Source organism: Pantherophis guttatus, chromosome 2 (assembly GCF_059756535.1).
Source record: "Pantherophis guttatus breed Tessera chromosome 2, ASM5975653v1, whole genome shotgun sequence".
Taxonomy (NCBI): Eukaryota; Metazoa; Chordata; class Lepidosauria; order Squamata; family Colubridae; genus Pantherophis; species Pantherophis guttatus.
In genome coordinates, this window is record NC_142064.1 from 251,646,509 (window position 1) to 251,670,528 (window position 24,020).

The following is a 24,020-nucleotide window of genomic DNA, read 5'->3' on the forward strand; positions in this document are numbered from 1 at the left end:
AGTAAGGCACATGGTGACTGTACTCTTTGTTTGCTCTATGTGGTGCTTTTATACAGAATTTCTAACAATTAGCAGTTCTAAATGCAAAGCATGTTGCATTTTTGTTAAAGTAGTTTTAATTTAAAAAAAATAATTTTATTTTAATTTAAAACCAGAATATTTTAAACTGGTTTAGGCAGTTTAGAGTCCCAGGGATTTCTCCATCTCTAGGCCCAATTTAAAGCAGAAACAAACAAATCAAAAAATTGAAGAGGCAGGGAAAATTATAATGTATGCTTTTATTATCATTTTCTGTATTCCTTGTTTTCCAGAACTCTAATCAGAGGAGGGTTGCAAACTGGAGAAATTACAAATTAAGGCTGTCTACAGGCCTGCTTGATGCCATAATGTGTTTTCTTCCCCATCAGTGAACCTGTAGCACTGACAATTTTTGATGGTTGCAGGAAATATAGAATCAAAGCTTAGGAACAGTAGATGCTTGACGTACCAAAGAAATATGGTCATACATATGAGATCTTTTAAAATGAAGTAGTAGCATAAACTCACAAAGCCACTTTTAATAACAACTGTCTGTTTCTTTTCCATTCCTTTTTGAAAAGGGCAACAGAAGGGCCCTATCTTTAGACAACCATGACTTATTGGTCATCCCGTTAGAGACAGTTCTTTACTAGATTCCTCAATCACTTGAACAATGGCAGAGCTAATGTACTATCTTCACTGAAAAGTTGGGACACATTCACAGATACAACTGCCTTGAAAATAGTGCATGGTGAACTTTATAGCACAGTAAAACATCAGCACAGGAAATGTTTTATGGTATCTTGTATTATAACATAAGCTGTTTTTATGATAATTTTTCTGTCAGAATAACAGAGTTGGAAGGGACTTTGGAGGTCTTCTAATGTAACCTCCTGCTCAAGCAGGAAATGCTATACCATTTCAAACAAATGACATAAAATGTATCATAAAATTTGCCAAATTTTAGTACTAGGAGAATCATGGGTTCTGGATTTTGGGTGCTTTTTGTAAGTTAGCCCATTAGAGGTATTTTGGTTCGAAAATTCTTGCCCTATGATGCATTGTTTCGCCGTTGTTAAAGATGACAGAAATGAGAGTTTTAGTAGTACATATAGATTTTCCTGAGAGGATTTCCTTTCCAAATTGGGGTGGGACGCTAATAATCCTTTTCATTCTGTGGTTTATTTTTGTTTCCTCTAAAATGCTCTTAGATAGTTTGACATGTTTTGGCTGATATAACTTGATAATTTAGTTAGGCCAAATCAGCTTACTTCCCCCAATTCCTTCTGGCGCCAAACTCCTGGGACTACAGCTCCTAGAATTCCCAGTTAGTATTTTGGAAATTTTAGTCTGAAACATCTGGAAGTTGCCAGAATGGGGAAAGTGGCTGTAGTTCTCTGTTTATAATTCTCCTTTTGTTGACTTCGTTCTTAAAGTTGATTGTCACTGATCAGGCGGATTTTTGATGGCTTTTCAGAAGCACGATTCACATCTCTTGCTGCTGTCAGCCCTGACTTAATTGTGCCGTCCAACCAACCATGAACTTTGGTAGTGTGCTCCCCTGCAAAGTAGATTCTGCCTACAGGTTGAGCGAGTGGTTCACTAAAATCTTGAAACTGGTAGGGAGTGAAGGCGGTTAAAGAACCCATAGCATACTTATCCAGGCTCCATTTTTTAATCACTGAGGGGTAACAGAGGGCCTGGATCTCTTTCTTGGGCAGCTGATGGATGAATGAAAGGTCATTAATGACAATATCAGCAGCGCTCTTGATATCAAGAGCTTGAAAGAAATCAGCATCATCAGCAAGGACATAGGCCACAAGAACCCCAGCACCACTAGTAAAGTTATGGTTAGGGTAGTAGATGAATCGGGATGGAAGATCAGTTGTGGACTTCCCACCATGAATGCCATCAGCCTCCCAAAATTTCTTAGTGCAAGTGAGGAAGATCTTGGTGCCACTTTTGTAGTGGATAGACCGCAAAGCGTGTGCTTTTTTTGGTGGAAGGGGTGGTTCAAAATTGATGCGACGGGTGGCCCTTGCCGTGGAGCACACAATGACATAATCAGCTGTCACATTTGACAAGGTCTTTGCCGGGGTTTGATATTCCACTCTGACTTTCTCAGCATTCTGTTGTATCTTGATTACTCGGGCATTGAGATGCACACTTCCCGCAATGGCTTTATACATGGATATAGGCAACTGATCAAATCCACCAACAATTTCATCAAATCTGCAAGACCAAAATGGGACAGAGGAAGTAAAAACCTGCTCTCCTAAAATTGGATAATGATATTAGTGAATAAAAGGTCACAGGACAATGAAATGAAAACAGTTCTGGAAAGAAGTTGGCAGCAGATTTGATAGAAAGCAAAGAACATGCTTTATTCTTACTTTGACTTTGCTATCTATTATTTGTTATTTTTGCTTATCAGATTTGTTTGCCACCCATTTCACCATGAGGTGTCTCTGGGCGGCTTACAATGTTACAATATCTAGTGATACCATATCAGGGATCTCACCAGGAAGGGCCATTAAACAAAAGATACCACTATCATAATGCTTTTGTTTAATTCTTCGATAAGCAGACACCTGAAATATGAAATAAGTTTGATTTAAAAATGCCTTTCAAAATTATTGGCAATATTATTTTATCTATACAAATTTATCCCAGAAAAATATACACTCATAAAATAATTTTATATTTTTAACATATTTTATGTAAACACATTTTATGTTTGGAAGAGAAGATGGCATTATCTCAAGTTGTCTACTCAGCAATAGCTGTCAAATATGATTCCGTAAATCTGAGAGGAGGGAGAATATAAAAAGGGAAATTTATACCTAAGCTGAAATGAACAATTTAGTTCTTATTGAGTTGTGTATAGTTTGGATAAGCAAATACTATACAAGCCTTTATATAGAAACTGACTGTGTGAATATTTGCAATACTAAGCAAAGTTGCAAAATTCCGATACCTTTTTTGTCTATTTTAGAATTAATTGTGTTTTAATAAAATACAAAGAATAATGGGTTAAGCCTTGCAGAATGATTTAACATGAAATGCTGTCTTTACAATCCAGAATGTTAGTCCCAAGGTTTGTTTTACAGAATGCTTCAAAAAGGATATCTCGGCAACTGTTAACCTAATGGTTTAAACCAGGGGTCAGCAACCTGCGGCTCTGGAGCCACATGCGGCTCTTTGGGCCCTCTGCTGTGGCTCCCTGTCAGGTGATCCCACCACTGGCTGGTCCCGCCCCTCGCCATCCCCTTTCAGTCACTCCTTGCCTGGCCTGAGAAGGTAAGGGCGACAATGGGGGATGGAGAAGCGGCCAGGGCAGAGACAGAGAGATGCAGAGAGTGGGGGAGAGAGAGACATAGAGAGATACAGAGAGAGAGGGAGGGAGGGAGAGAGGGGAAAGAGAGATATGTCAAAATGATTTTGTGGTGTTTTTTAACAAGTGGTTCTCTGTCCCAATGACCGTCTGGGTAGGCGTGGCTAGGGGGAGTCATGTGACTGGTGGAAGTGAGTGATATCAAATTGGCCACGCCCACCCAGGTTTTGTGGCTCCCAGTGTTTTCTTTTCTGTTCAAATGGCTCTTTGAGTATTTAAGGTTGCAGACCCCTGGTTTAAACTAACGCAGAGGAGACGTTACATATAGAACAAGTCCGCACAAATGACAATCTACTTCATATGCCATTTCTAACTGATATAAAAATTAATATCTACTGATAATGTTACCATTACTTTACTTTACTTTTACTTTTATTTAATTTGTATACCGCCCTTCTCCCGAAGGAATCAGGGCGGTGAACAGCCAACAATAAAATACATACATACAAAATTTAAAAAGACCTATGTACGAGACAAGAATTGGAAAGACGGGGTATAATTATCGATTGGTGGCCATATCTCCAAATAGAGTCAAGATTTACGGCAGACCGGACACAATATGAATTCCAAAGCCAACCGAACGAATTGGATAAAATATTAAAAGGCAAGGATGAGAAAATGATAACTAAAATTTATGGATATGTAATAAAGTATAAATTAGAGAAGGAAACAGTGAAAGAAAACATCATGTTTTCTTTGGGCAAGTTGGTCAAGAAATATAGGTCACAATATAGAATTGGACAGATGGGATAAGCTATGGGCAGAAAATCTCAAGATGACAATGTCAATCCCATACAAAGAAAATCTATACAAGATATTCTATAGATGGCACCTCCCACCGGCACGTTTGGCTAAAATGTTTCCAAGTACATCACCAATGTGTTGGAAATGCAAGACACAAAAGGGGACATACTACCATCTCTGGTGGTCTTGCAGGAAGGCACAACACTACTGGCAGGAGATTAAGAGAATAATTGAAGAAATAACAAGGCAAAAAGTAGAAATGAAACCGGAATTTTTCTTATTTGGAATGACTATACCACAATACACTAAAGAGATAAAATATCTTATCATCCACATTTTGACAGCGGCACGTATAGTGTACGCTCAAAATTGGAAATCCGAACTATTACCAACAGAAGAAAAAATAATTGCAAAAATAACAATGTGCGGAGATGGATAAGCTCACTAAGGAGCTTCAAGAAAAAGAGGATACCGATTATTATTTAGTTTGGCAAAGATGGTACTTATGGCTAGAGGGAAGGATAGGGCCAACAACATAGGACACTAGGAGAACTTAAATTAAGAAACATAGAACTAGACACATGAGAAGAGTTGTATGATGGTATAAATAAATGGTTAACATGGCTGTAGAAAGATACAGCTCAAAATGTATAAATATATCAAAGTGAAAGCAAACTAATCTGAAAACTGTAAGATAAGGGAAAAATAAGGGAAATAGAAATTAACCACTGATGCGAGAGTTTCTTAAGAGCTAGTCGATAGACTTCTTGTTTCTTTTTTGTTTTAGTACTGTGTTAATGTATATGTGTTTGCATGTATTTGTGTTTTACGTTTATGTTAAAAAAAATTTTTAAAAAAATTAAAAAACAGAAATAAAATCAAATTAAATAATTTGGCCCAGACAGATTAAAACCCCAATCAATTTAAAACAGATTTAAACTTTGAAAATTAAAAGATAATTACTGATTACTGATAATTGCCATTTCTTGCAACTGCAATAGTATGTTAGCTTTGGTTTCAGTTGCCAGCTTGTGGTTTGGGTTAGGGTTGGGGGGGGCGAAAGACCTACTAAGCAGGTATATACAAGAGTATGAAGACTATTGCTTAACACATTGTAAGCCGCCCTGAGTCTCCGGAAAAGGGCGGCATATAAATCGAACTAATAAAATAAATAAATAAATAATAACCTATGCCCAACATAGCTATGCCATGACTTTATTTGGCAGCAAAGAGTTAAGAGTTTGTGTACATTCCCTCACCAATATAGGGAGGATTTGACTGTGACCGTGTATGTGCCTGCCCTCCCGAAGATTTCTTATCTCCAGTTCCTTGCAAATTCCCATGGATCCTTCAATGGATAAACAAGGGTTTCATCTTTAAATTGAGACAATGATGAGGAAGTCATGTAATCCAAGTGATATAAATTTGCTTACCTTTTTTCGTAAGAGAAGATATCATCGTTTTTCAGGCTCTCAATAAAAGATATGTAATAGCCAGAATCTTCATTCAGTAAGTCTCCAATCATATCTACAGCTCCGCGGCTCAGATTTCCTTCTTTAATTAGATACTCCTGTTTGAGGAGAGAAATCCTTAAATTCGTCTGCAATACATTGTTCAAAAACTTCATTTCAGAGCAAGGAGCTTGATTTCAGATTGAAACTGGTGGGCTGCAAATCGGACAAATTCTTCTAATTCTGAGGAGATGTTGAGTTAGAAGTTTAAGCACAAAGCAGAATCATTCTGTTATTGTTCCACTTAATGACCTCCAGGGAAATAATCTGCCTCTTAAATAACTTCCATTTTGTTGAAAGCAATTTACGGATAATCCTCGACTGACGACCACAATTGAACCCAAAATTTCTGTTGTTAAGCAAGTCAATTGTTAAATGGGTTTCCCCCCCATATTATGACCTTTCTTGTCACAGTTGTTAAGTGAATCACTGCAGTTGTTAAATGAATCTGGTTTCCCCACTGACTTTGATTGTGAGAAAGTCACAAAAGGTGATTTACATCACTCTGGCACACTGCAACCATCATAAATAGGAGTCAGTTGCCATGTGTCTGAATTTTGATCACATGACCACAGAGATGCTGCGGTCATAAGTGTGAAAAACAATCATAAGTCACTTTTTCCACTGCTGTTGTAACTTCAAACAGTCACTAAACAAACTGTTTTAAATTGAGGACCAGAGATGGTATTCAGCAGGTTCTGACCAGTTCTGGAGAACTGGTAGTGGAAATTTTGAATAGTTCGGAGAACCGGTAAATACCACCTCTGACTGGCCCCACCCCCATCTATCTCTGCCTCCCGAGTCCCAGCTGATTGGGAGGGAATGGGGATTTTGCACTAACCTTCCCCTGGAGTGGGGAGGGAATGGAGATTTTACTGTATCTTCTCCCTGCCATGCCCACCAAGCTACACCCACCAAGCCACACCACGCCCACCAAGCCACGCCCACAGAACCGGTAGTAAAAAAATTTGAACCCCACCACTGTTGAGGACTACTTTTACATTATGTTCAATAAAGGGGATAAAGCTTGAGATGATATAACCAATGCCTGGGGAAATCTCAAGTAGGGTTATAATAGGAAGGTAGTCTATATTTTAAATTTTGTTGTTGTGCCTGCATTTCACTACTTTAACTTTGCATATATACATTTAATTTAATGATACACTTATAAAAGTGTATATGCCTATTAAGATTTACCCACAAAAAAAGAAAGTATTGACAATTCTGACCCAGAATTTGGGAGGACAAAACAGAAGGGGATTGTTCAGTCTGTGAGTCAACATGGTAGCCTGCTGTTTAACCTAATTATATTCCATCTCATTCATTAAATACTGTATAATATGGCCACCCTCTCCATTAGAGCAAATCAGGAGTGAAATGTAAAATTTGTTACTACCGGTTCTGTGGGCGTGGCTTGGTGTGTGTGGGGGGGTTAATGTGACTGGGTGGGCGTGGCCAACTTTTTTTTTTTTTAAACTTTTCAAAGCATTTTTTTTACCACCTCTTCGGCTGAAGAGGTTGCAGAAAAAAATGCTTTGAAAAGCCTCTGACAATCCCAGCTGAGCTGTGCGATCATCAGAGGCATGACAAAGAGGTCCCTCCAACCTGTGTTTTACTACAGGTGTGTTGCATGTGCAAAATAAAAACCTCATCAAAATACAGGTGGATCTTCAAATGACACCATTGTCATTGACTGCCATCTTGCCCTTTGGATTGCAATCTGTTTTAGTATTTGAAACTCTCAGGCTCAGTAAGTAATTTGTCTCATATTCTAATAATACTGTAAGAAGAACATGATAATACATCTTAAAGATGACTCGCCAGGAATGGGCTGCTGGGGGTTCGCAGAGGTTTGGGAGAACCTCTAGCTAAGATTCTGTGCAGTTTGGAGAACCCCCAAATCCCACTCATGGCTGGCCCTGCCCCGCCCACCCCCCCAGGAGTCCCAACGCGGCCTGTTTTGGATGCAGGTAAGTGCAGGGTGTGCGCGGAGGCTCGGGGAGGGCAAAAAACAGGCCTACCAGAAGTTTGGGAAGGCCGGAAATGGACCAGTTTTTGGCCTCCAAAGGGCCTCCAAAGCCTGGGGAGGCTATTTTCGCCCTCCAGAGGCTCAAAGAGAGCTTCCAGAGTCCAGGGAGTGCAAAAATGCCCCCCCCGCCGTGGTGCAGGAGGTTGACTAGGCAACGCCCACCATGGCCACGCCCACACAGCAACCAGGCAGAGAATCCCTTGCTAAAATTTTTGAAGCCCACCCCTCTTACTCCTCCCCCAAACACCCCCCCCCCAAACTGTACTATTTGGAGACTTGGTTTCAGGGCACAATCCAAATACCTTTGTTGAGTAGGTGTCATATTTATTTATTATGTAGCTGCAGTTAGTCCTTTTCAATTCTTCTATAACCTGAGAATGATTTGGAAAGGAGAAAATAGACATAGGAGAAGGAAAAGGAAGTATCTTGTTAAAAATGTATTACATCAAACCAAACAAAAAAGCCACACCTAAAAAGGACAAATGTAGACTCAATATTGATAGATCATTATATTGTACAGATTAGAACTATGTTTATGATAAATGGGAAAAATTATTAAAGTCAGTATGGTATAATAAAACTATAGCACTATAATGAAACTATGGCACTCCCACACATACAGCCAAAAGTATGGATCCAATATGAAAATAACAGCTTTGTTATAATAAAAAAGGAACAAGTAGAGAATGCACATGAAACAATCAACAACATATTCCAAGTGATAAAATTCACATGGGGAGAAAAAACAATATGTTGCTACCCGGAGTGAAATTCAAAATTTTTCCCTACTGGTTCTGTGGGCGTGGCAGGGGAAGGATACTGCAAAATCTCCATTCCCCACCCCACTCTGGAGCCAGCCAGAGGTGGTATTTGCCGGTTCTCCGAATACTCAAAATTTCCACTACCAGTTCTCCAGAACCTGTCAGAACCTGCTGGATTTCACCCCTGTTGCTAATCTCTCTGGATATCCTCAACAGCACAGGAAACGATGACAAATTAGAAACCCAAGCCTATTGAAAAACAACCAATACTAAACAAGTGATCCATTATTACAATAACAATCTAACCTCCCATAAGAAAAGCTGTGCAAACACACCGCAGCAACCTTGAACATCGGGAAAATGAACCACCTTCCAACAAAATGGATAATTGTGCAATTTTATCAAAAAGTGCCTGACCACTCAACCCACCACAGCACAACTGACATAAGCTGTGAAAAGGATAACGCTACTATACACCAATAATATCTCAGAAACAGCCAACAGACTATTACAACCACATGACATTGCAATAGCACACAAGCCAACTTGTGCTTGTGTGGCCCTCCAAAACCATCCTAAATAAAGCAAAAGATCCAGTAATCCAAGAACAAAAAACAGGTGTCATCTACAATTTACATTGTAAGGACTGTTACAGCCAATGTGTAGGACATACAGTCAGGAGACTAGCAGAGCGCATCCATGAATACCAACTAGCAATCTCCTTAATCTTACGAGACTGACTCAGTCATATTTTCAACTAGGAAACTGTGAGCATCCTCGACCAAACTAAATCCAAAAATGCTAGGGAATTCCTGGAAGACCCAGATAAGCAAGTATTGATATCAGACAAACAATCAAGCAGGAAAAAAAAATGAACTAATTAAGGAGGAAACCACAGTTTCGCCAGTACTGGCAGGACACAGTACTGTATGTAAACAGGGAGCAAACCACACACTCATTAGCACTGATGATATTACCTAGTCAGGTAATGATGCAAGCAAACAACCAAACTTAGAAAAGATCAAGGTTCCCACATAGCTTTTACAGGTAGTCCTTAGTTAACAATTCCACTATTTAGTGACCATTCAAACTTACGGTGAAACTTTAAATGGCCACTAAAATGCTGAAAAAGAAGGTTTGCAATAGGTCCTTATATAGGCCACTGAATATAGGTGGGAAATCCAAACTTATTCCATTCCATTCCATATTTATGTAAACATAGTTCATTAAGATAATTTGCTTTTCAATGTATCAAATTGAAACCCATTCAGAAAATGGATTGATTTGGCAAGTGGGTTGAGAGCTGTGCAAATACCATTGATGTCTGATTGAATAACTTTATCCACATCTGGTCATCTTTTAATTTGCTGAGGCTACAAATACCAGATTGTATTGGTGTTGAGTGGCCGACCCCCTAACCTTTCTCTGTGAGTCTTGGAGATTGGTATGGCCAGCAGTTGCAGGAACATTCTGATCAGAAAAGGGAGATGAGTCTAGGAGTTGCCTTTTTAATTGCTCCCAATGGCAATTAAATATTGCTCAGGGGGTATTTAGGATGCCATAAGCCTTCATATGGTAAGTAGGATTATATTTTCAAGAGACACCTAGGGCTAATGTTAAAAATCAGATAGATGGAGTCTGATACCATCATTTCAGACTAACACATTTTATTAAAAGACATAAATCCATCAGATGCATAGAGTGGCTAGACTAGAGTTTCCCAACCTTTACAACCTTAAGAGGTGTAGAAATCCCAGGTGCTAAGGCCTTAGCTTCTGAATGCCATTTTTCTTAGTCCCACATTTGAAAGCTGGTTTTTAGGAATTACTCTGAAATAAAATGGTTTATTCTTAAGCAAGGATCTCTCAGAGCTTTCTTGAGCAAGATTTATTAAAAGAATGTAGTATTTATTTATTTATTTAATTTATTTATTTATTAAATTTTTATACCGCCCCCTCTCCCGAAGGACTCGGAGAGAAGGCTCTCCCCCTAGGGGCCGACAGCCGACATTGTTTGGCCGATGGCACCTGGAGGAGCCCCTCTCTATGGGAGCGTACTGGCCGGTGGGAGGCTATTGGTGGTAGCAGGTGGTCCCGTAAATAACCAGGTCCTAAGCCATGGAGCACTTTAAAGGTGATAAACAGAACCTTGAAGCGCACCCGGAAGACCACCGGGAGACAGTGCAGCTCGCGGAGGAGAGGTGTTACATGGGAACTCCACGTCGCTCCCATAACCACCCGCGCGGCCGCACTCTGTGCCAGTTGGAGCCTCCGAGTGCACCTCAAGGGAAGCCCCATGTAGAGAGTGTTGCAATAGTCCAGCCGGGAGGTAACGAGGGCATGAGTGACTGTGCGTAAGAAGTCCCGATCTAGAAAGGGACGCAACTGGAAAAATCCTCCCGGTCATGGTCGTCAAATGCTCTTCTAAAGACAGCCGTGAATCCAGGAGGACGCCGAAGTTGCGAGCCCTATCCGTGGGGGCCAATGATTCGCCCCCAATAGTCAGCGATGGCACCAGCTGACTATATCAGGACGTCGGAAACCACAGCCACTCGATCTTGGATGGGTTGAGCCTGAGTCTGTTCCTCCCCATCCAGATCCGTACGGCCTCCAGGCACTGGGACATCACTTCAAGGGCATCGTTGGGGTGGTCCGGGGTGGAGATGTACAGCTGGGTGTCGTCAGCGTACTGATGGTACTTCACCCCAAAACCACGGATGATCTCACCCAACGGCTTTACATAAATGTTGAACGAAAGGGGCGAGAGGACCAATCCCTGTGACACCCCAAATATAAGGGGCCTCGGGGTCGACCTCTGCCCCCCTGTCAACACAGTCTGCGACCGGTCAGAGAGAAAGGAGGAGAACCAACTTGCTAGAATGCATGTATTGATACATGCATTCTAGCAAGTATAACATTTGTTAAAATAAGAACCAATTTATTATTTTATTAGTAGTAATTTTACTTATTGTTCTGTTTATATACCACCTTTATTTTTGTACAGCTCAAGACAGTGTATTTAATGCTCACTCCTATTTTCCCACAACAACCTTGTGAAATGGGCTGGGTTGAGAGAGAGGGGTTGGCTGGGCCAAAATCAAGCAGACGGGCTATTCCTTCCTTGACTTTAGTTTATGCATTTTAAGTGAAATAAACAGCCCAGGATAATTCTTTCCTAGCAATAAACCTAGAGAAGCCAAAACAAGACCAGGTAAACTTCACCAAAGAAGAAACAATAGCCCAATCCATGAACTATCAAGGAAGAAACCACATCCCAACCATGATTGCTGGAGCTAACTACATCTATTATCGCCCAACAAACTCCACTCTCCCCTTGCGGTGATCAGGTTTGTCTGGTAACAAAGCACCTGCAGGAAAACAATCAAGAATTCAACAGCTATCATTTTGTCAAGATGGGAATCCTCCCTGCACATTAAAAAACAGAACCTCAATCACCCCATTATGGGCTTCATTTTGGCTTTTTTGACCGTACCGTCAGGACAGCTCTGGATGATAGAGAAACAAGTTTTGGACAATGCTTTTAGTACCTTTTGTCTATGTATGCTTGAAACAAGCCATTGCATAAATTTCCTGATTAAAGATAAATTTTACGACTTATCTGAACCTTTTTGAGGGACTCTCGATATAGCTGTGAAGCAGATTTGCCTTCTTCTGAGGGCTTCACAGGATATTTGAAGACGCTGGGGTCTTTTTTCACTTCCCATACTCTCTTCCTGATGTTTTTAATAAAATACCAGGCATTCTCATTTTCCTGAAAAAATTCGTTCAACCGGAGACCAAACTTTCTGATATATTCCCGGATAATTCTGGGGAGAGGAAAGGAGAAAACAGTGAAAATAAAAATAAAAATAGAATGATGTATAGTTCTGTGCACTGAAAAGTATCCGATTATCAGGAAAATTAACATGGAAATGTGAAGGTGAAATAATTGTTCTGGCATTATTTCTGGAGTATACACTATTGAAACAGCGACGTCTATGCTGGCTGGGGCATGTCATGAGAATGGCTGATGGTCAGATTCCGAAAGATCTCCTGTATGGAGAATTAGTGCAAGGAAATCGCCTCAGAGGGAGACCACAGCTGCGATATAAGGATATCTGCAAGAGGGACCTAAAGCCCCTGGGAATGGACATTAACAACTGGGAAACCTTGACCTCCGATCGTTCAGCTTGGAGGATAAAGACGCAGCATGGCCTTCTCCAATTCGAAGAGACACTTGTTCGGCAGGCTGAGGCAAAGAGGCAGTCCCGGAACCAGCGAAATCTGGGGGCTGGGCAGGGGACAGAATGTATCTGCCCTCAGTGTGGAAGGGATCGCCACTCTTGAATTGGCCTTTTTAGTCACACTAGGTGCTGTTTTAGGACCTCTTTCCAGAGCACGATACCATAGTCTCTTGAGACTGAAGGATGCCAATGATAATGATTTCTGGAGTATCACTGTCTCTCTTTCACTTTGCTTTACATATAGAAAGAAAAACTGCACACATTTAGCCAGAATTTCTAGTTTCAACACAACTTTTTCCCTCCGTAAAAAAGAGCTACCAATTGAGAAGAGGGGAAGAAAACAGCACAGAAAAACAACAACAACTCTCAAATTGCTTGATAAACTCTTACAAGTCATTTGTCTTACGAAAATCATTCGGGCTTATTTTTCTCCCATGAATAAATACTTGGAAGAAAGATAAGATCAAACAGAATGATTCCAATCCAAATTAAACTTTTTTTATTCTCAATTATTTGCCCTGGCTTTTAGGATGCTTTTTTTGACTTCCCCATGGAGCCTACAGTCTTAGGATTTCCTAATAGTCTGCCATCCAAGTACTAAGCAATATCAGGTTGGGCCTGCTGAGCTTTTTGAAAGCCAAGCTAGATATTTCCAGCTAATTTGTCCTCTTAATTCTGAAGGAAATTAGCTTAACCAACCCTGTGAATGCTCCAGCAGCAATACTCCATTCCATGCCTCATCACATTTATCCTGTTCACTCAGTATAAATTGCTGTAGATTCTGTTGCCAAGTTTTAAGTGGCTAATGAACTACCCTTACAAATATGTGGAATTTAATGCTGGATTCCGTGGATTCATTTAATGCTGAATCTAAAATAGCAATGTTGTTTCGGGACATACCTCCATGACCCTCCAGTCTTCTTGTTATGCAAAGAGAAGAGATAAGTAAACATGATCATCTCACATCTCACCTGTGTCTCTCAGGGAGACGCATGGGTCCCAGATTGACATACCAGCCTTCTATGTCATTTCGATAAGTGGTCACTCGTCCTCCCACACGTTCACTAGCTTCAAGAACTGTCACCTGGAGGCAAATAGGAAAGCCATGGCATCATTTTGACAATTGTTTCTTATTAAAACTTCTCTGCTTGGCTGCTTTATGACTTATTTTGGGGAGACTTTTCTTCATAGAATGATTGATTTGGCTTTGAGATGTCAGTATTGTATGGCTGTTGGCACCTCTTCCCTTCCCTAAGGTTCCTTACCACAAGTTGGCATTTTTCTACGGTACCTGCCAGTGGTGGGTTTCAAATTTTTTTACTACCGGTTCTGTGGATGTGGCTTGGTGGGTGTGGCATGGCTTGATGGGCGTAGCAGGGGAAGGATACTGTAAAATCTCCATTCCCTCCCCACTCCAGGGGAAGGATACTGTAAAATCTCCATTCCCACCCCACTCCAGGGCAAGAATACTGTAAAATCTTCATTTCTTCCTGATCAGCTGGGACTTGGGAGGCAGAGAATAGATGGGGGCAGGACCAGTCAGAATTTTTACTACCGGTTCTCTGAACTACTCAAAATTTTCGCTACCGGTTTTCCAGAACTGGTCAGAACCTGCTGAAATCCACCTCTGGTACCTGTTCTTCTCAACATTTGACATATTTCCCTTCTGACACCTAGAGACCTTTCTCACTATGTTCTTTGAGGCACCTTCCCCCAATAGAGTCCCAGCAGTTCAAATAGTAGAACTGCAATGTTGAAATGTGTTATGCTTGACGATTATTGGAAGTTCTATCACATGGATTTGCTTTCCACCCTTATTTTGTGCAGGGAACATTTTGTGTGAAATAGCATTTCATCTTCAGATATCTCACTTGAATGTGTCTTAGAATCTAAGGAGATCTATTCTTTGCAATCAGGAGGACTTTTTCTTTTCTTTGTCTTCATTGTTTTAATCTATTTAAACTTTATTTAGTCACCTTTTCTTTATTTATTGAAAAGTATTCTAAACAGCATGATGACAGTGCAGTCATTGTGCAATAGAAACTGAGTTTCGTCCTCCTATGAAACTCATAGCCTCATATCTCTGCAGCCACAAAAATAGGTTCTATGCTAAAGCCTCAAATTCAGTCACAAGACTCTACGCTTTGTTGTGGTCAGATCACTTTCTGGTCAAAATGTATTATCCTGGATCTCTGCTAGGTAGGATGCCCTATTTGAATGGTCTATGTCCATCTCAGTGTCTAATGGATCTACAGCAGGAGTCTCCAATCTTGGCAACTTTAAGCCTGGCGGACTTCAACTCCCAGAATTCTTTGCTGGCTGGGGAATTCTGGGAGTTGAAGTCTGCCAGGCTTGAAGTTGGAGGTTGGAGACCCCTGATCTACAGGGTTTCCAGAGGATGTTTGGGGATTATCCTGACAAACAGTTGGACAGCTTGGTCTTACAACTTGTGAATTCCTAGAGATGGGAGGGCAATGGAGAAGATTGCCCCTTCACAGTCTCTCTCCAGTTTCTTAGGCCAAGCAACTCTTTCGTTTTCCAGGTTCCTACAGGAACCTGCAACTGAAGACATTCTTAGAGCATAAATAGCACAAAAGTAAAACTAGAGATTACTAAGTGTTTTTGAACCCACACTTGAGTCACTGCCACTAAGAACAGCAACTCATTAATACTTCTTTGTGCTTATTGCATTTGGAATTTTCTGATTGATAACCCATTCAGAGTGACCTAACTCCTTATTAAAAAAATGTGGTTACAACAGGGCACCTGCAATGGCACATATGAGTTTGCAGGGATTTTTGCAGATAGTTGCTTGATTTTTATTCTTGGATGCCATTTGGACAAGATTAAGGGAAGGCAGCTTTTTGCATTATGATTTGGGATAAATTTGAGCTTGTGGAACCCAAGGAAATGAACTGAGTTCTCTGTAGCATAAATTCTTCCATTTCTCAGCTAGATCCAGGACCTTCCTGGCTCTTGTAAGCAGCCAGGTGGGTATATAGGTGGCTGGATTTAGGAGGTAGTCAATGATTTATTGTGGGAAGTTATTATGCCATTGTCTTTAAATAGGGCGGTCGGTTTGAACTTCTCTCCTAAAACAACTCTCTTGACTTGGCTATGTGTGATGACTTTTGCACTGTCTACCACCTTCCCATTGTGAGGAAGGTTGTTGAAAAGGATGAAGATATTAGTTATATAGGATCCTAGAGGAAGTGGATTATCTATATCCCTTTCAGCCGAGGTCTAGACTCAGGATTGTGATAGAAACAGGCTGGTTTGCTCTAAAGTATAATTTCTGGGACCTGGGAGGGGAGAATGCAGCTCTCATAATCCTAGTAGACCTTCCATTGGCTTTTGGTGCCATCATGTTATCCTTCTGGATTACCCAAGAGTTGGGACTAAGAGGCATCATTCTAAAGTAATTCTTCAATGGCTTACCTTATGTCCAGCCCCTGCAAGAACGTAGGCTGCACTAAGCCCAGCCATTCCTGCACCTACAACCACAACATGTTTTGGATTTGATGTCTGTTTCAGACCATTTCTGGCGATCTCTAGAAATTCTTCATAATCATCTTCTTTGAAGCATTCTTCTAGGGGGCTTCTGTCATCTGCACAGCTTCCCAAGGCAGCCAAGAATAGCACTGAGAAAATAACTGGATAAAACACATACAAAAATGGAATATGTATGAGGGTGGCATTTTCCTGGCTTTTCTTATTCTGGATTTATTGCCTCTTGCTCTGTTCATTTGTCCCATTCTTTTATGTGTGTCATTGAATCAACTTCTAACCAGAGTTCTTACACTACATCTAAACCGCAATAAAACAAGCAAAAATGGACACGCAGTCATTCCTTCCGCTTCTCTGGTCACACAAAGGATCTGATAACAAATATGTCCTCTTCATCTTAACTCCTTAACATCTTCTTTTCTTGGCAACAGTGGGAAAAGGGTTACAATTTGAAGGGTTTTTGCTTCCCAATTTAGTCCACTATCCAAGGATTTTGGGCTACATTTGGAAATTTTCGCATTTTTGCAGGTGGTGCATTACGATCTGGTGTCTGCAATGGAGAGCAAAATCCGGCATATTTGCGGGACAAGGCAGCCCTCATCTCCTGTCTCTTGGGACTCGGAGCGGTAAACAGCGTCTGGTTCAGGGAGCAGCCGGATTTTGCTCTCCATTGCTCTCTCGGCCCCCTGCAAGCTCTCGTCTCTCGAGGAGCGCTCCCTGAATGGCGCGGGAAACTTTGGTTGGGCTTCTCGAGAGATGAGAGCTTGCAGGGGGCCGAGAGAGTAATGGAGAGCAAAATCCGGCTGCTCCCCGAACCAGACGCTGTTTACCGCTCCGAGTTGGCAGGAAACGAGGGCTGCCTTGCGCCGCAAATATACCGAGGTGTTTTTTTTGCTCTCCGTTGCAGACACCAGATCGGCCCCCTTGTCAAAGTTATGATAGACAGCAAAAAAGGGACTTATGAGCTGGATTCAAAGTTCCAATATCTGCCTATTTCCATGCCCACATTCTGGGCACTCAGCAACAAACCTGCATTTAGGATCATTTGCAGTGACTGTGATTTATGGTGGTTTTTTCCCTGGAAACTGGCATTTACTTCTGGTTCCTGGAAAAACCAACGCATAGCAAACAATGAGTTTGCATAATGACAGTGGCATTTGCTTAATGGCCACTGCAAAAAAAGCTGAAAAACCACACTTTATGAATGTCACAACTTATGATGGAAATGGCCAGCTCAATTTCATTTGTAAGCTGAGGACCATCTATATAGCTCTTGGAAATTGGAATTTTTGCTCATCCTAATCGAAAGGTTTGGGGAAAGAGCCAGGTTTTCTCTGCCTTTTTGAAAGCCTGTAGGATTCTCAAACTATTGCCTGGGTGTAAAAAAGATGGCTCTGTTTTAATAAATTGTATCATTAAAGCAGCACAATTACTGATTCAGAACCTAGAACCAGGGCCGGATTTTCCTATAGGCTAACTAGGCTTCAGCCTAGGGCCTCAAGATCAAGAGGGGCCTACACAGTGGTGGGATTCTGGGGGTTCTAGGGGGTTTAGCCGAACCGTTTGTTAAATTGCTGGCTCGCCCGCCCCTCGCCTCCCACCCGCGCGGCGCCAGCCTACCGTAGCCAGGGGTAGGCAATTGTGGCTCTTTTACAACCTGTGGCCTTCAACTCCCAGAATTCCTGAGACAGGGCTGTCTCAGGAATTCTGGGAGTTGAAGGCCACAGGTTGTAAAAGAGCCACAATTGCCCACCCCTTCCCTAGCCTGAGTTCCGCTGCCTGGGATCCATGTGGGCTGCCACGTGGTTCCCCACCGGCTCCGGACGCAAGAGAGCAGGATGGAGAAAGCAGCTTCCACGCCTTCACTCACCCTCACTCTCTGCTCTGTTGGATCGCCGGCCGTTCGCTTACCCCGCCCACTCCCCATCTATTGCTGCCTCCGATGGCTAGAGGAAAAAAAAAACTTCAAATTCTTGCCGGGGCTTCAAAGGGCTGCCCTAGAGCCAGTGGTGCAGCCGAACCCTTTGTTAAATTGCTAGCTTGCCCCGCCCCTCCGCACCACTATTTATTGCCAATAAATAGTGGTGGGCGAGGGGCGGGGGAGCCAGCAATTTAACAAAGGATTCGGTGTTTTTTTTGTAATTTTATTGGCCCACGGAGCTTCAGCATAGGCTAATTGGCCTCCCGGCTCTCAGCTGATTTGTCTCAGCTGTTTTGCTCAGGGCTCTTCTGCTTCCTTGCAAAGAGTGCTGATTTTTTTCCCCCTAACTATGCTGAGAAACGAAACTGAAACTGCTTTGCTGTTGCTGCAAGGTTGGAAAATTAGGCAGGCAGAATTCTTTTCTTTTTCCTCACCAAAAAAGGTACGTGCAAAAAATGGGAAATTTAAGGAAAAAGAGGAAAGTTCAGGATTTTAAAACACAAAAGAAAAAAAGCTCTATTTAACTAGGGAATTGTAATAATTGAGATACTATTAATTGTATATTTCTGAAGGCAGAAATGGTTAAGTTGTGGTTTGGAGGAATATATGGGGGAAATTATTTGGTTTATTATTATTGGTAAATATAATTAATTGATTTGTAAGAAATTGGATTGCATGGAAATTATTGGAATATTCATGTTCATATTGATTAATATACAAAAAAAGTAGTTATATAACTAATTGATTTATAAAATAAATAAAAATAACTGCATTCCTGCTCCATGTTTGTTTCAGTCCTGGGAATTAACCCGTCTCCTCTCCTCCATGAGATGGATGCCTTCTGCGTTTTTAAAAAACTCCTTTTATAAATCTGAAAGTTGAATCATGACAACTGGATTTCTTTTCTTTTTGGTTTGAAGCGTTTTGCTGCTTATGCAGTTAGCTTCTTCAGTCACTCCCTTTATAAGCAAAGTCAGATGGCATTTGGCCACAAACGCAAAGAAGGTCTTGAACTTTTCCAGAAAATCGCTTCAGGCTCCAACTGATGACCTGACTGAACTGAAATGATGACTGTTCCTTCTTGCTGCTGATGTTGAAACCCAACTGCTTTCTTAAAAGAATTTCATTAGAGGTGCCTGGAATATGTCAGACCTGGGGAAGTTACCTAAAAGCCCTGAGGAAGAAATTTCTATAAAGGGTGGTTATGACTTCTGTTTTCTTCATCTTAGAAACTTTATAATTTGTAATTCTAAATTGCACTCCCCACCCTGTTTCGTGCCCCTTTGCCGTTTAGTCATGCCGGCCACATGACCCCGGAGACAACTTCGGACAGTGCTGGCTCTTCGGCTTTGAAACGGAGATGAGCACCGCCCCCTAGAATCGGGAACAACTGGAGGACGGATATGTCAATGGCTATGAGTGACCTCAAATGACTATGAATAAATAAAAATAAAATAAATAACATCCTTTAAACTCTATTTACCCTATTAACAGAACTGTAATACTTATGGGTGCATTAAAAGACTTCTTGTAAGACTGATTTGATTCTTTGACATAAAACTGGAAATGTGGGAAACAGAGTCTGAAAATAGCAGGTACAACACTGTGCAGATGATTAAATGTTTTCTCTGACGATTATTTTTCTAGCTCAGCTTGAAGCACCACTCTAAAATTTTGATTCAATTATCTGAAATGTAATTTGTGAACAGGTTGCTGAGCTGTTTTACTTTTAAGTTCTCCCTTGTTCAGTTGATGCTCATCAAAGAATGGCTTTTTCATTGTTTACAGGTAGTCCTCAATTTACAACTACAACTGAGATCAGAATTGCAGTCGTCAGTTGTTGCGGTCATTAAGAGAGACACCCATGTGACTGCTTTGCTCAACAATCGCATTCCTAAAAGTCTATGGAGATTCCCAGTCATCCAGGTCATGGTTGTCCTGAAGGTGCCTTTTCAGGAGGCAACTGGACTTTCTTGTTTTTTCTTGGAAGACATTTTGCTTCTCATCCCACAAACTTCTTCAGCAATCTTCCGTTCCCCACCATCCACTCCGAGCTGAAGAAGCCTCTTGGATGAGAAGCGAAACGTCTTCAAAGAGAAAACAAGAAAGTCCAGTTGCCTCCTGAAAAAGCACTTTTGGGACAATCTCATTCCTAGCCTTTGTAAGTGAGGATGCAAGAGATGCCTCAGAGGATGGGGCAGGACCTGGGAGGCCGAGCGCAGACCAAGCATAAGCTGGAGAGATACTGCAATGCAGTATATAGCATAAGCTGCCCCAGTCTGGCCTTGCAGTGCAGCGCTTTCGGTGGAAGCACTGGGCCTAGCCCTGAAGTAGAAGCCTGGAGCCTTCAGCAGTCTCAGTCAACTGCCATCATCCAGGCCTCAATCTCAGCCCTAGTGCCACCATTGCTTCTAAGGAGCGCTGCCTAATTTTACATATCCGCCTATTTTTCTCTTATCGAGGCCACCAAGCAGAGCAGTCCATGTCCTCAGGGCCTTCTGCAGTCTCAGCCTGCTGCCACTACCCAGGCCCCAACATTAGTCCTAGCACCACCATTGCCCGTCAGAAATGCCAGCTCGCATTGTTCTCCAAGGCGTCTGACCATTGGGGAATAGCGTGTTTGCCCCCATCACCCAGCGCTCCCAAGAATATGCCACACATAGTTTACCTTCAGGTGTTTTTCTCCTGCTGTTGAGAGGCTCATGTGGCCTATCCAATGCACCAGGCCTTCTTTCCAAAGCTGCCTTGGAGCCAATTCCAACAGGGCTTTGAAAATCTTCTAAAGCATCAGATCGGCCTGCATGGGCATCTCAACAGCAGGAGCAAAGTGCCCGGAGTGTCCAGCAGATCAGAGGGCTGGGCGGTGGGGACAATCACATAATTTTCCAAAGCTCATGTGCCTTGGAGAAGGGCATTATTGCCTCTGCTTTATGCTGCCTGCCTTCAAGGGCTCAACATTTTATCACACAACGGCAAGGTTGCTGCAAAATTGTAACTCTGGGCAGAATAACAGTTGGAAGGGACCTTAGAGGTTTTCTAGTCCAACCCCCTGCTTAAGAAGGAAATCCTATAACATTTCAGACAAATGGTTGTCCAATGTCATCTTAAAAACCTCCATTGTCAGAGCACCCACAACTTCTGGAGCAAGTCATTCCACAGATTAATTATTCTAACTGTTAGGAAATTTCTCCTTAGTTTTAAGTAGTTCTAGGCAGCATGAGTCATAACTTCCTTTGACCATCACCTTCATAATTTCAAATGGTTACTGAGTAAGTGGTGGTTAAGGGAGGTCATTTGTACCACCAAAGACTTTGTGACAAACCTAACTTACTAGTTTTTAGTATGCTCTTCTCTTATTACTACAAATATTAGAAATATATCAAGGCAAATTGACTGTAACCCATCTCATTAATATGAATTTGACCACTTGATTAAATGGCAACTGATTTTAAATGATAAAAGATTATGAAATTTTGAAATCTAATTATGGAATAAATAATAATACACCTTTGACTTCACATTGTGGTGAACTAATCTTCATCATCATGATCATCATGATCATGATCATCATCATGGATAAATTCACCATCAGTCAATTGCAAAAGGCAGCTTTACTTGGAACAGCTGACATCCTGTGAAAATACCTCTAATACAGGGGTGTCAAACTCGCAGCCCGTGGCGCGAAGGGGGAAAAAGTCCCGATATGTCACATGATGATGCCATGACGACGCAAGTTTAACACCCCTGCTCTAACATCATAAAACATTGGTATCTGCCTATCCCAAGTCCTTAGGAAGGACTTGATAAGTGGACAAAAATGCCAAATCCAGTCTGAACATCTGGCTGATTGTGTGATGAACCAGTAATTAAAAATGTCTAATCTAGCCTAAACATTTGCCTGACTATGCTTTGAGCCATAATATATTAAATAATACATTCCATTCAAGCCATAATTCAGTTAGTGAGTCTTAGGCAAAAAGGTACTTACAGAAGACATTCATCATCTTGTTGGCTTGGAGACTGTCAATGGCAATGCTTGGAAGAAGATTTACTGATGCTATGTAAAGTGCTCAAAACACTTTGATTCACATGTCGAGAGGATGCATTGGAGAATGCTTTTATACCCTAACCTTCTCGCCTACACTTTTATCCTCCCCTCCCATTCTAATGATACATAAAACAAGGAACAAGGAAATCAGCTCTTTTGGATTTACACCCATGAGGAACACATTAATTCGGAGAGTTACAGAATTAAGGAATTTTAGATGGTGCTTATATATCTGGACCTAAGTGTAAAATGAAAATAAGTTTCAGTTGTCATTTCACATCCTAATTCCTCTTGCAGTAATCTAAATAGTTTAAAACACTTGATTGAGCAAGCTGGTTGAGGAATTCTGAGAGTTAAATGTTCACACATTTTAAAGTTGCCAAGGTTGAAAAACACTGATTTACAGGAACCTTTATCAATCTTTTTATCTTGGAGGAATCCTTATAATAAATTTCAAGTCTTACTTGAAAAACGTCTGCATAAAGATCACAAAAATATAAAAACATTGCAATATAGTTAACTTCTAACCTAGATAATACATGTTTTACAAGAGCTAGCAGCTAAGTTACAGCACTTAAAAATGTCCATCAGTGTGAGCAATAGCATAGTTCAATGTGAAAAGTTAAAAAAATAAAAAATCAGCAGTATTAATGTCCTGTGAATTCCCTCCAAATTCCCGCTTCAATTTTCAGATTGGGATTATTCGAAAGTAAATTTAGTATATTGATAAGAGTCAAAATTATACATCTGTTCCAATACCCTCCAAATATACGTTGCAAACTTTAATATAGGAAATACAGAACAATTTCTGACATGATGCAAGAGAGGTCATACAATATATTTCTAACTGTGTCCATAGTGGGTTTCGAACTTAATAGCTTGGATTCTTTAGAAAAATAGAGGTCATACCGGTATATATGGCCATTCAGAAAAAAATGAATGATGGAAAGATTTAAAAAATCCTGTTGTTGTATTCTAGCTATAATTAAGATAAAGAAAATTTAATGGTTTGTCATTCCATTACATTGATGGAACATAATGGTGGCGCAGCGGACTAAAGTGCTGTTAAGTAGCCACTTAGCTGCCAGCTGCCTGCAATTACTGCGTGTTCAAATCTCACCAGGCTCAAGGTTGACTCAGCCTTCCATCCTTCCGAGGTAGGTAAAATGAGGACCTGGATTGTGGGGGCAATAAGCTGACTTTGTATAAAAAAGAACACTTCTTAGGAGGGGCCAAAAGCCCTACTAAGCAGGTATATACAAAAGTATGAAGGCTATTGCCTAATGCATTGTAAGCAGCCCTGAGTCTCCGGAGAAGGGCGGCATATAAATCGAACCAATAAATATAAATAAATAAATAAATTTTATAAATAAAATAAATAATCAATAAATCAATATGGGGATTCCTCCAAATCTATACAAATCTAAACTTTTAGCTTTTCCCAAAATCTCACTACTGTAGATTTTAACCATTTATTTATATTTAAATTTATCTGAGACAATAAAGGAAATTTAAAACATCAAATAAAGCCCCAGGTTTTAGATTTGCATAAATATCTTAGAGGCTACAGGAAATTTATGTGACTAATTATCTGAGTAACCTAATAATATGCAAAAGCTGTATCAATTTATTTTGGTATGGATCATTTATACTGTAACAGTGAATAAGATTTAATGTATTATTGGCACAGAGAACAATCTATGACCAGCTCAGCTTTGTTTATGCTCAGGGTGGCTTTGATACTCTGATCAGACAAAGCCAGTCAATATTCCATTAAACATAACTTAATGTTGATAAATATTGCTACATTGAACATTTGTTTATTTGTTTATACATCTCCTGCC

At 40.8% G+C, this 24,020-nt stretch overlaps 1 protein-coding gene across 2 annotated transcripts; it reads right to left on the minus strand.

Annotated features, from left to right (window-relative positions):
- Nucleotides 1-260: 260 nt before the first annotated feature.
- LOC132709709 (L-amino-acid oxidase) lies at nt 261-22,147 on the minus strand. Of its 2 annotated transcripts, none has more exons than XM_060684220.2 (7): nt 22,117-22,147; nt 16,139-16,353; nt 13,672-13,784; nt 12,082-12,283; nt 7,999-8,067; nt 5,590-5,726; nt 261-2,250 (listed from the first exon to the last, which is right to left on the minus strand). In XM_060684220.2, exons 1-7 carry the CDS (start codon nt 22,130-22,132, stop codon nt 1,449-1,451), a joined length of 1,554 nt encoding a protein of 517 aa, XP_060540203.2. In that variant the 5' UTR covers nt 22,133-22,147; the 3' UTR covers nt 261-1,448. The 2 variants fall into 2 exon arrangements, with proteins under 2 accessions (XP_060540203.2, XP_087739975.1); XM_087883849.1 differs by lacking the exon at nt 22,117-22,147 and adding an exon at nt 20,797-21,089.
- Between the last annotated feature and the right edge of the window lie 1,873 nt (nt 22,148-24,020).

Excerpts from the sequence above, each read along its gene's own strand:
- LOC132709709 (XM_060684220.2), bottom strand. Across the intron at positions 13,785-16,138 it reads TTGCAGGGGCTGGACATAAG|GTGACAGTTCTTGAAGCTAG; the intron begins GTAAGCCATTGA and ends ATTTGCCTCCAG. Across the intron at positions 2,251-5,589 it reads ATCTTCTCTTACGAAAAAAG|ATTTGATGAAATTGTTGGTG; the intron begins GTAAGCAAATTT and ends TTGGTCTTGCAG.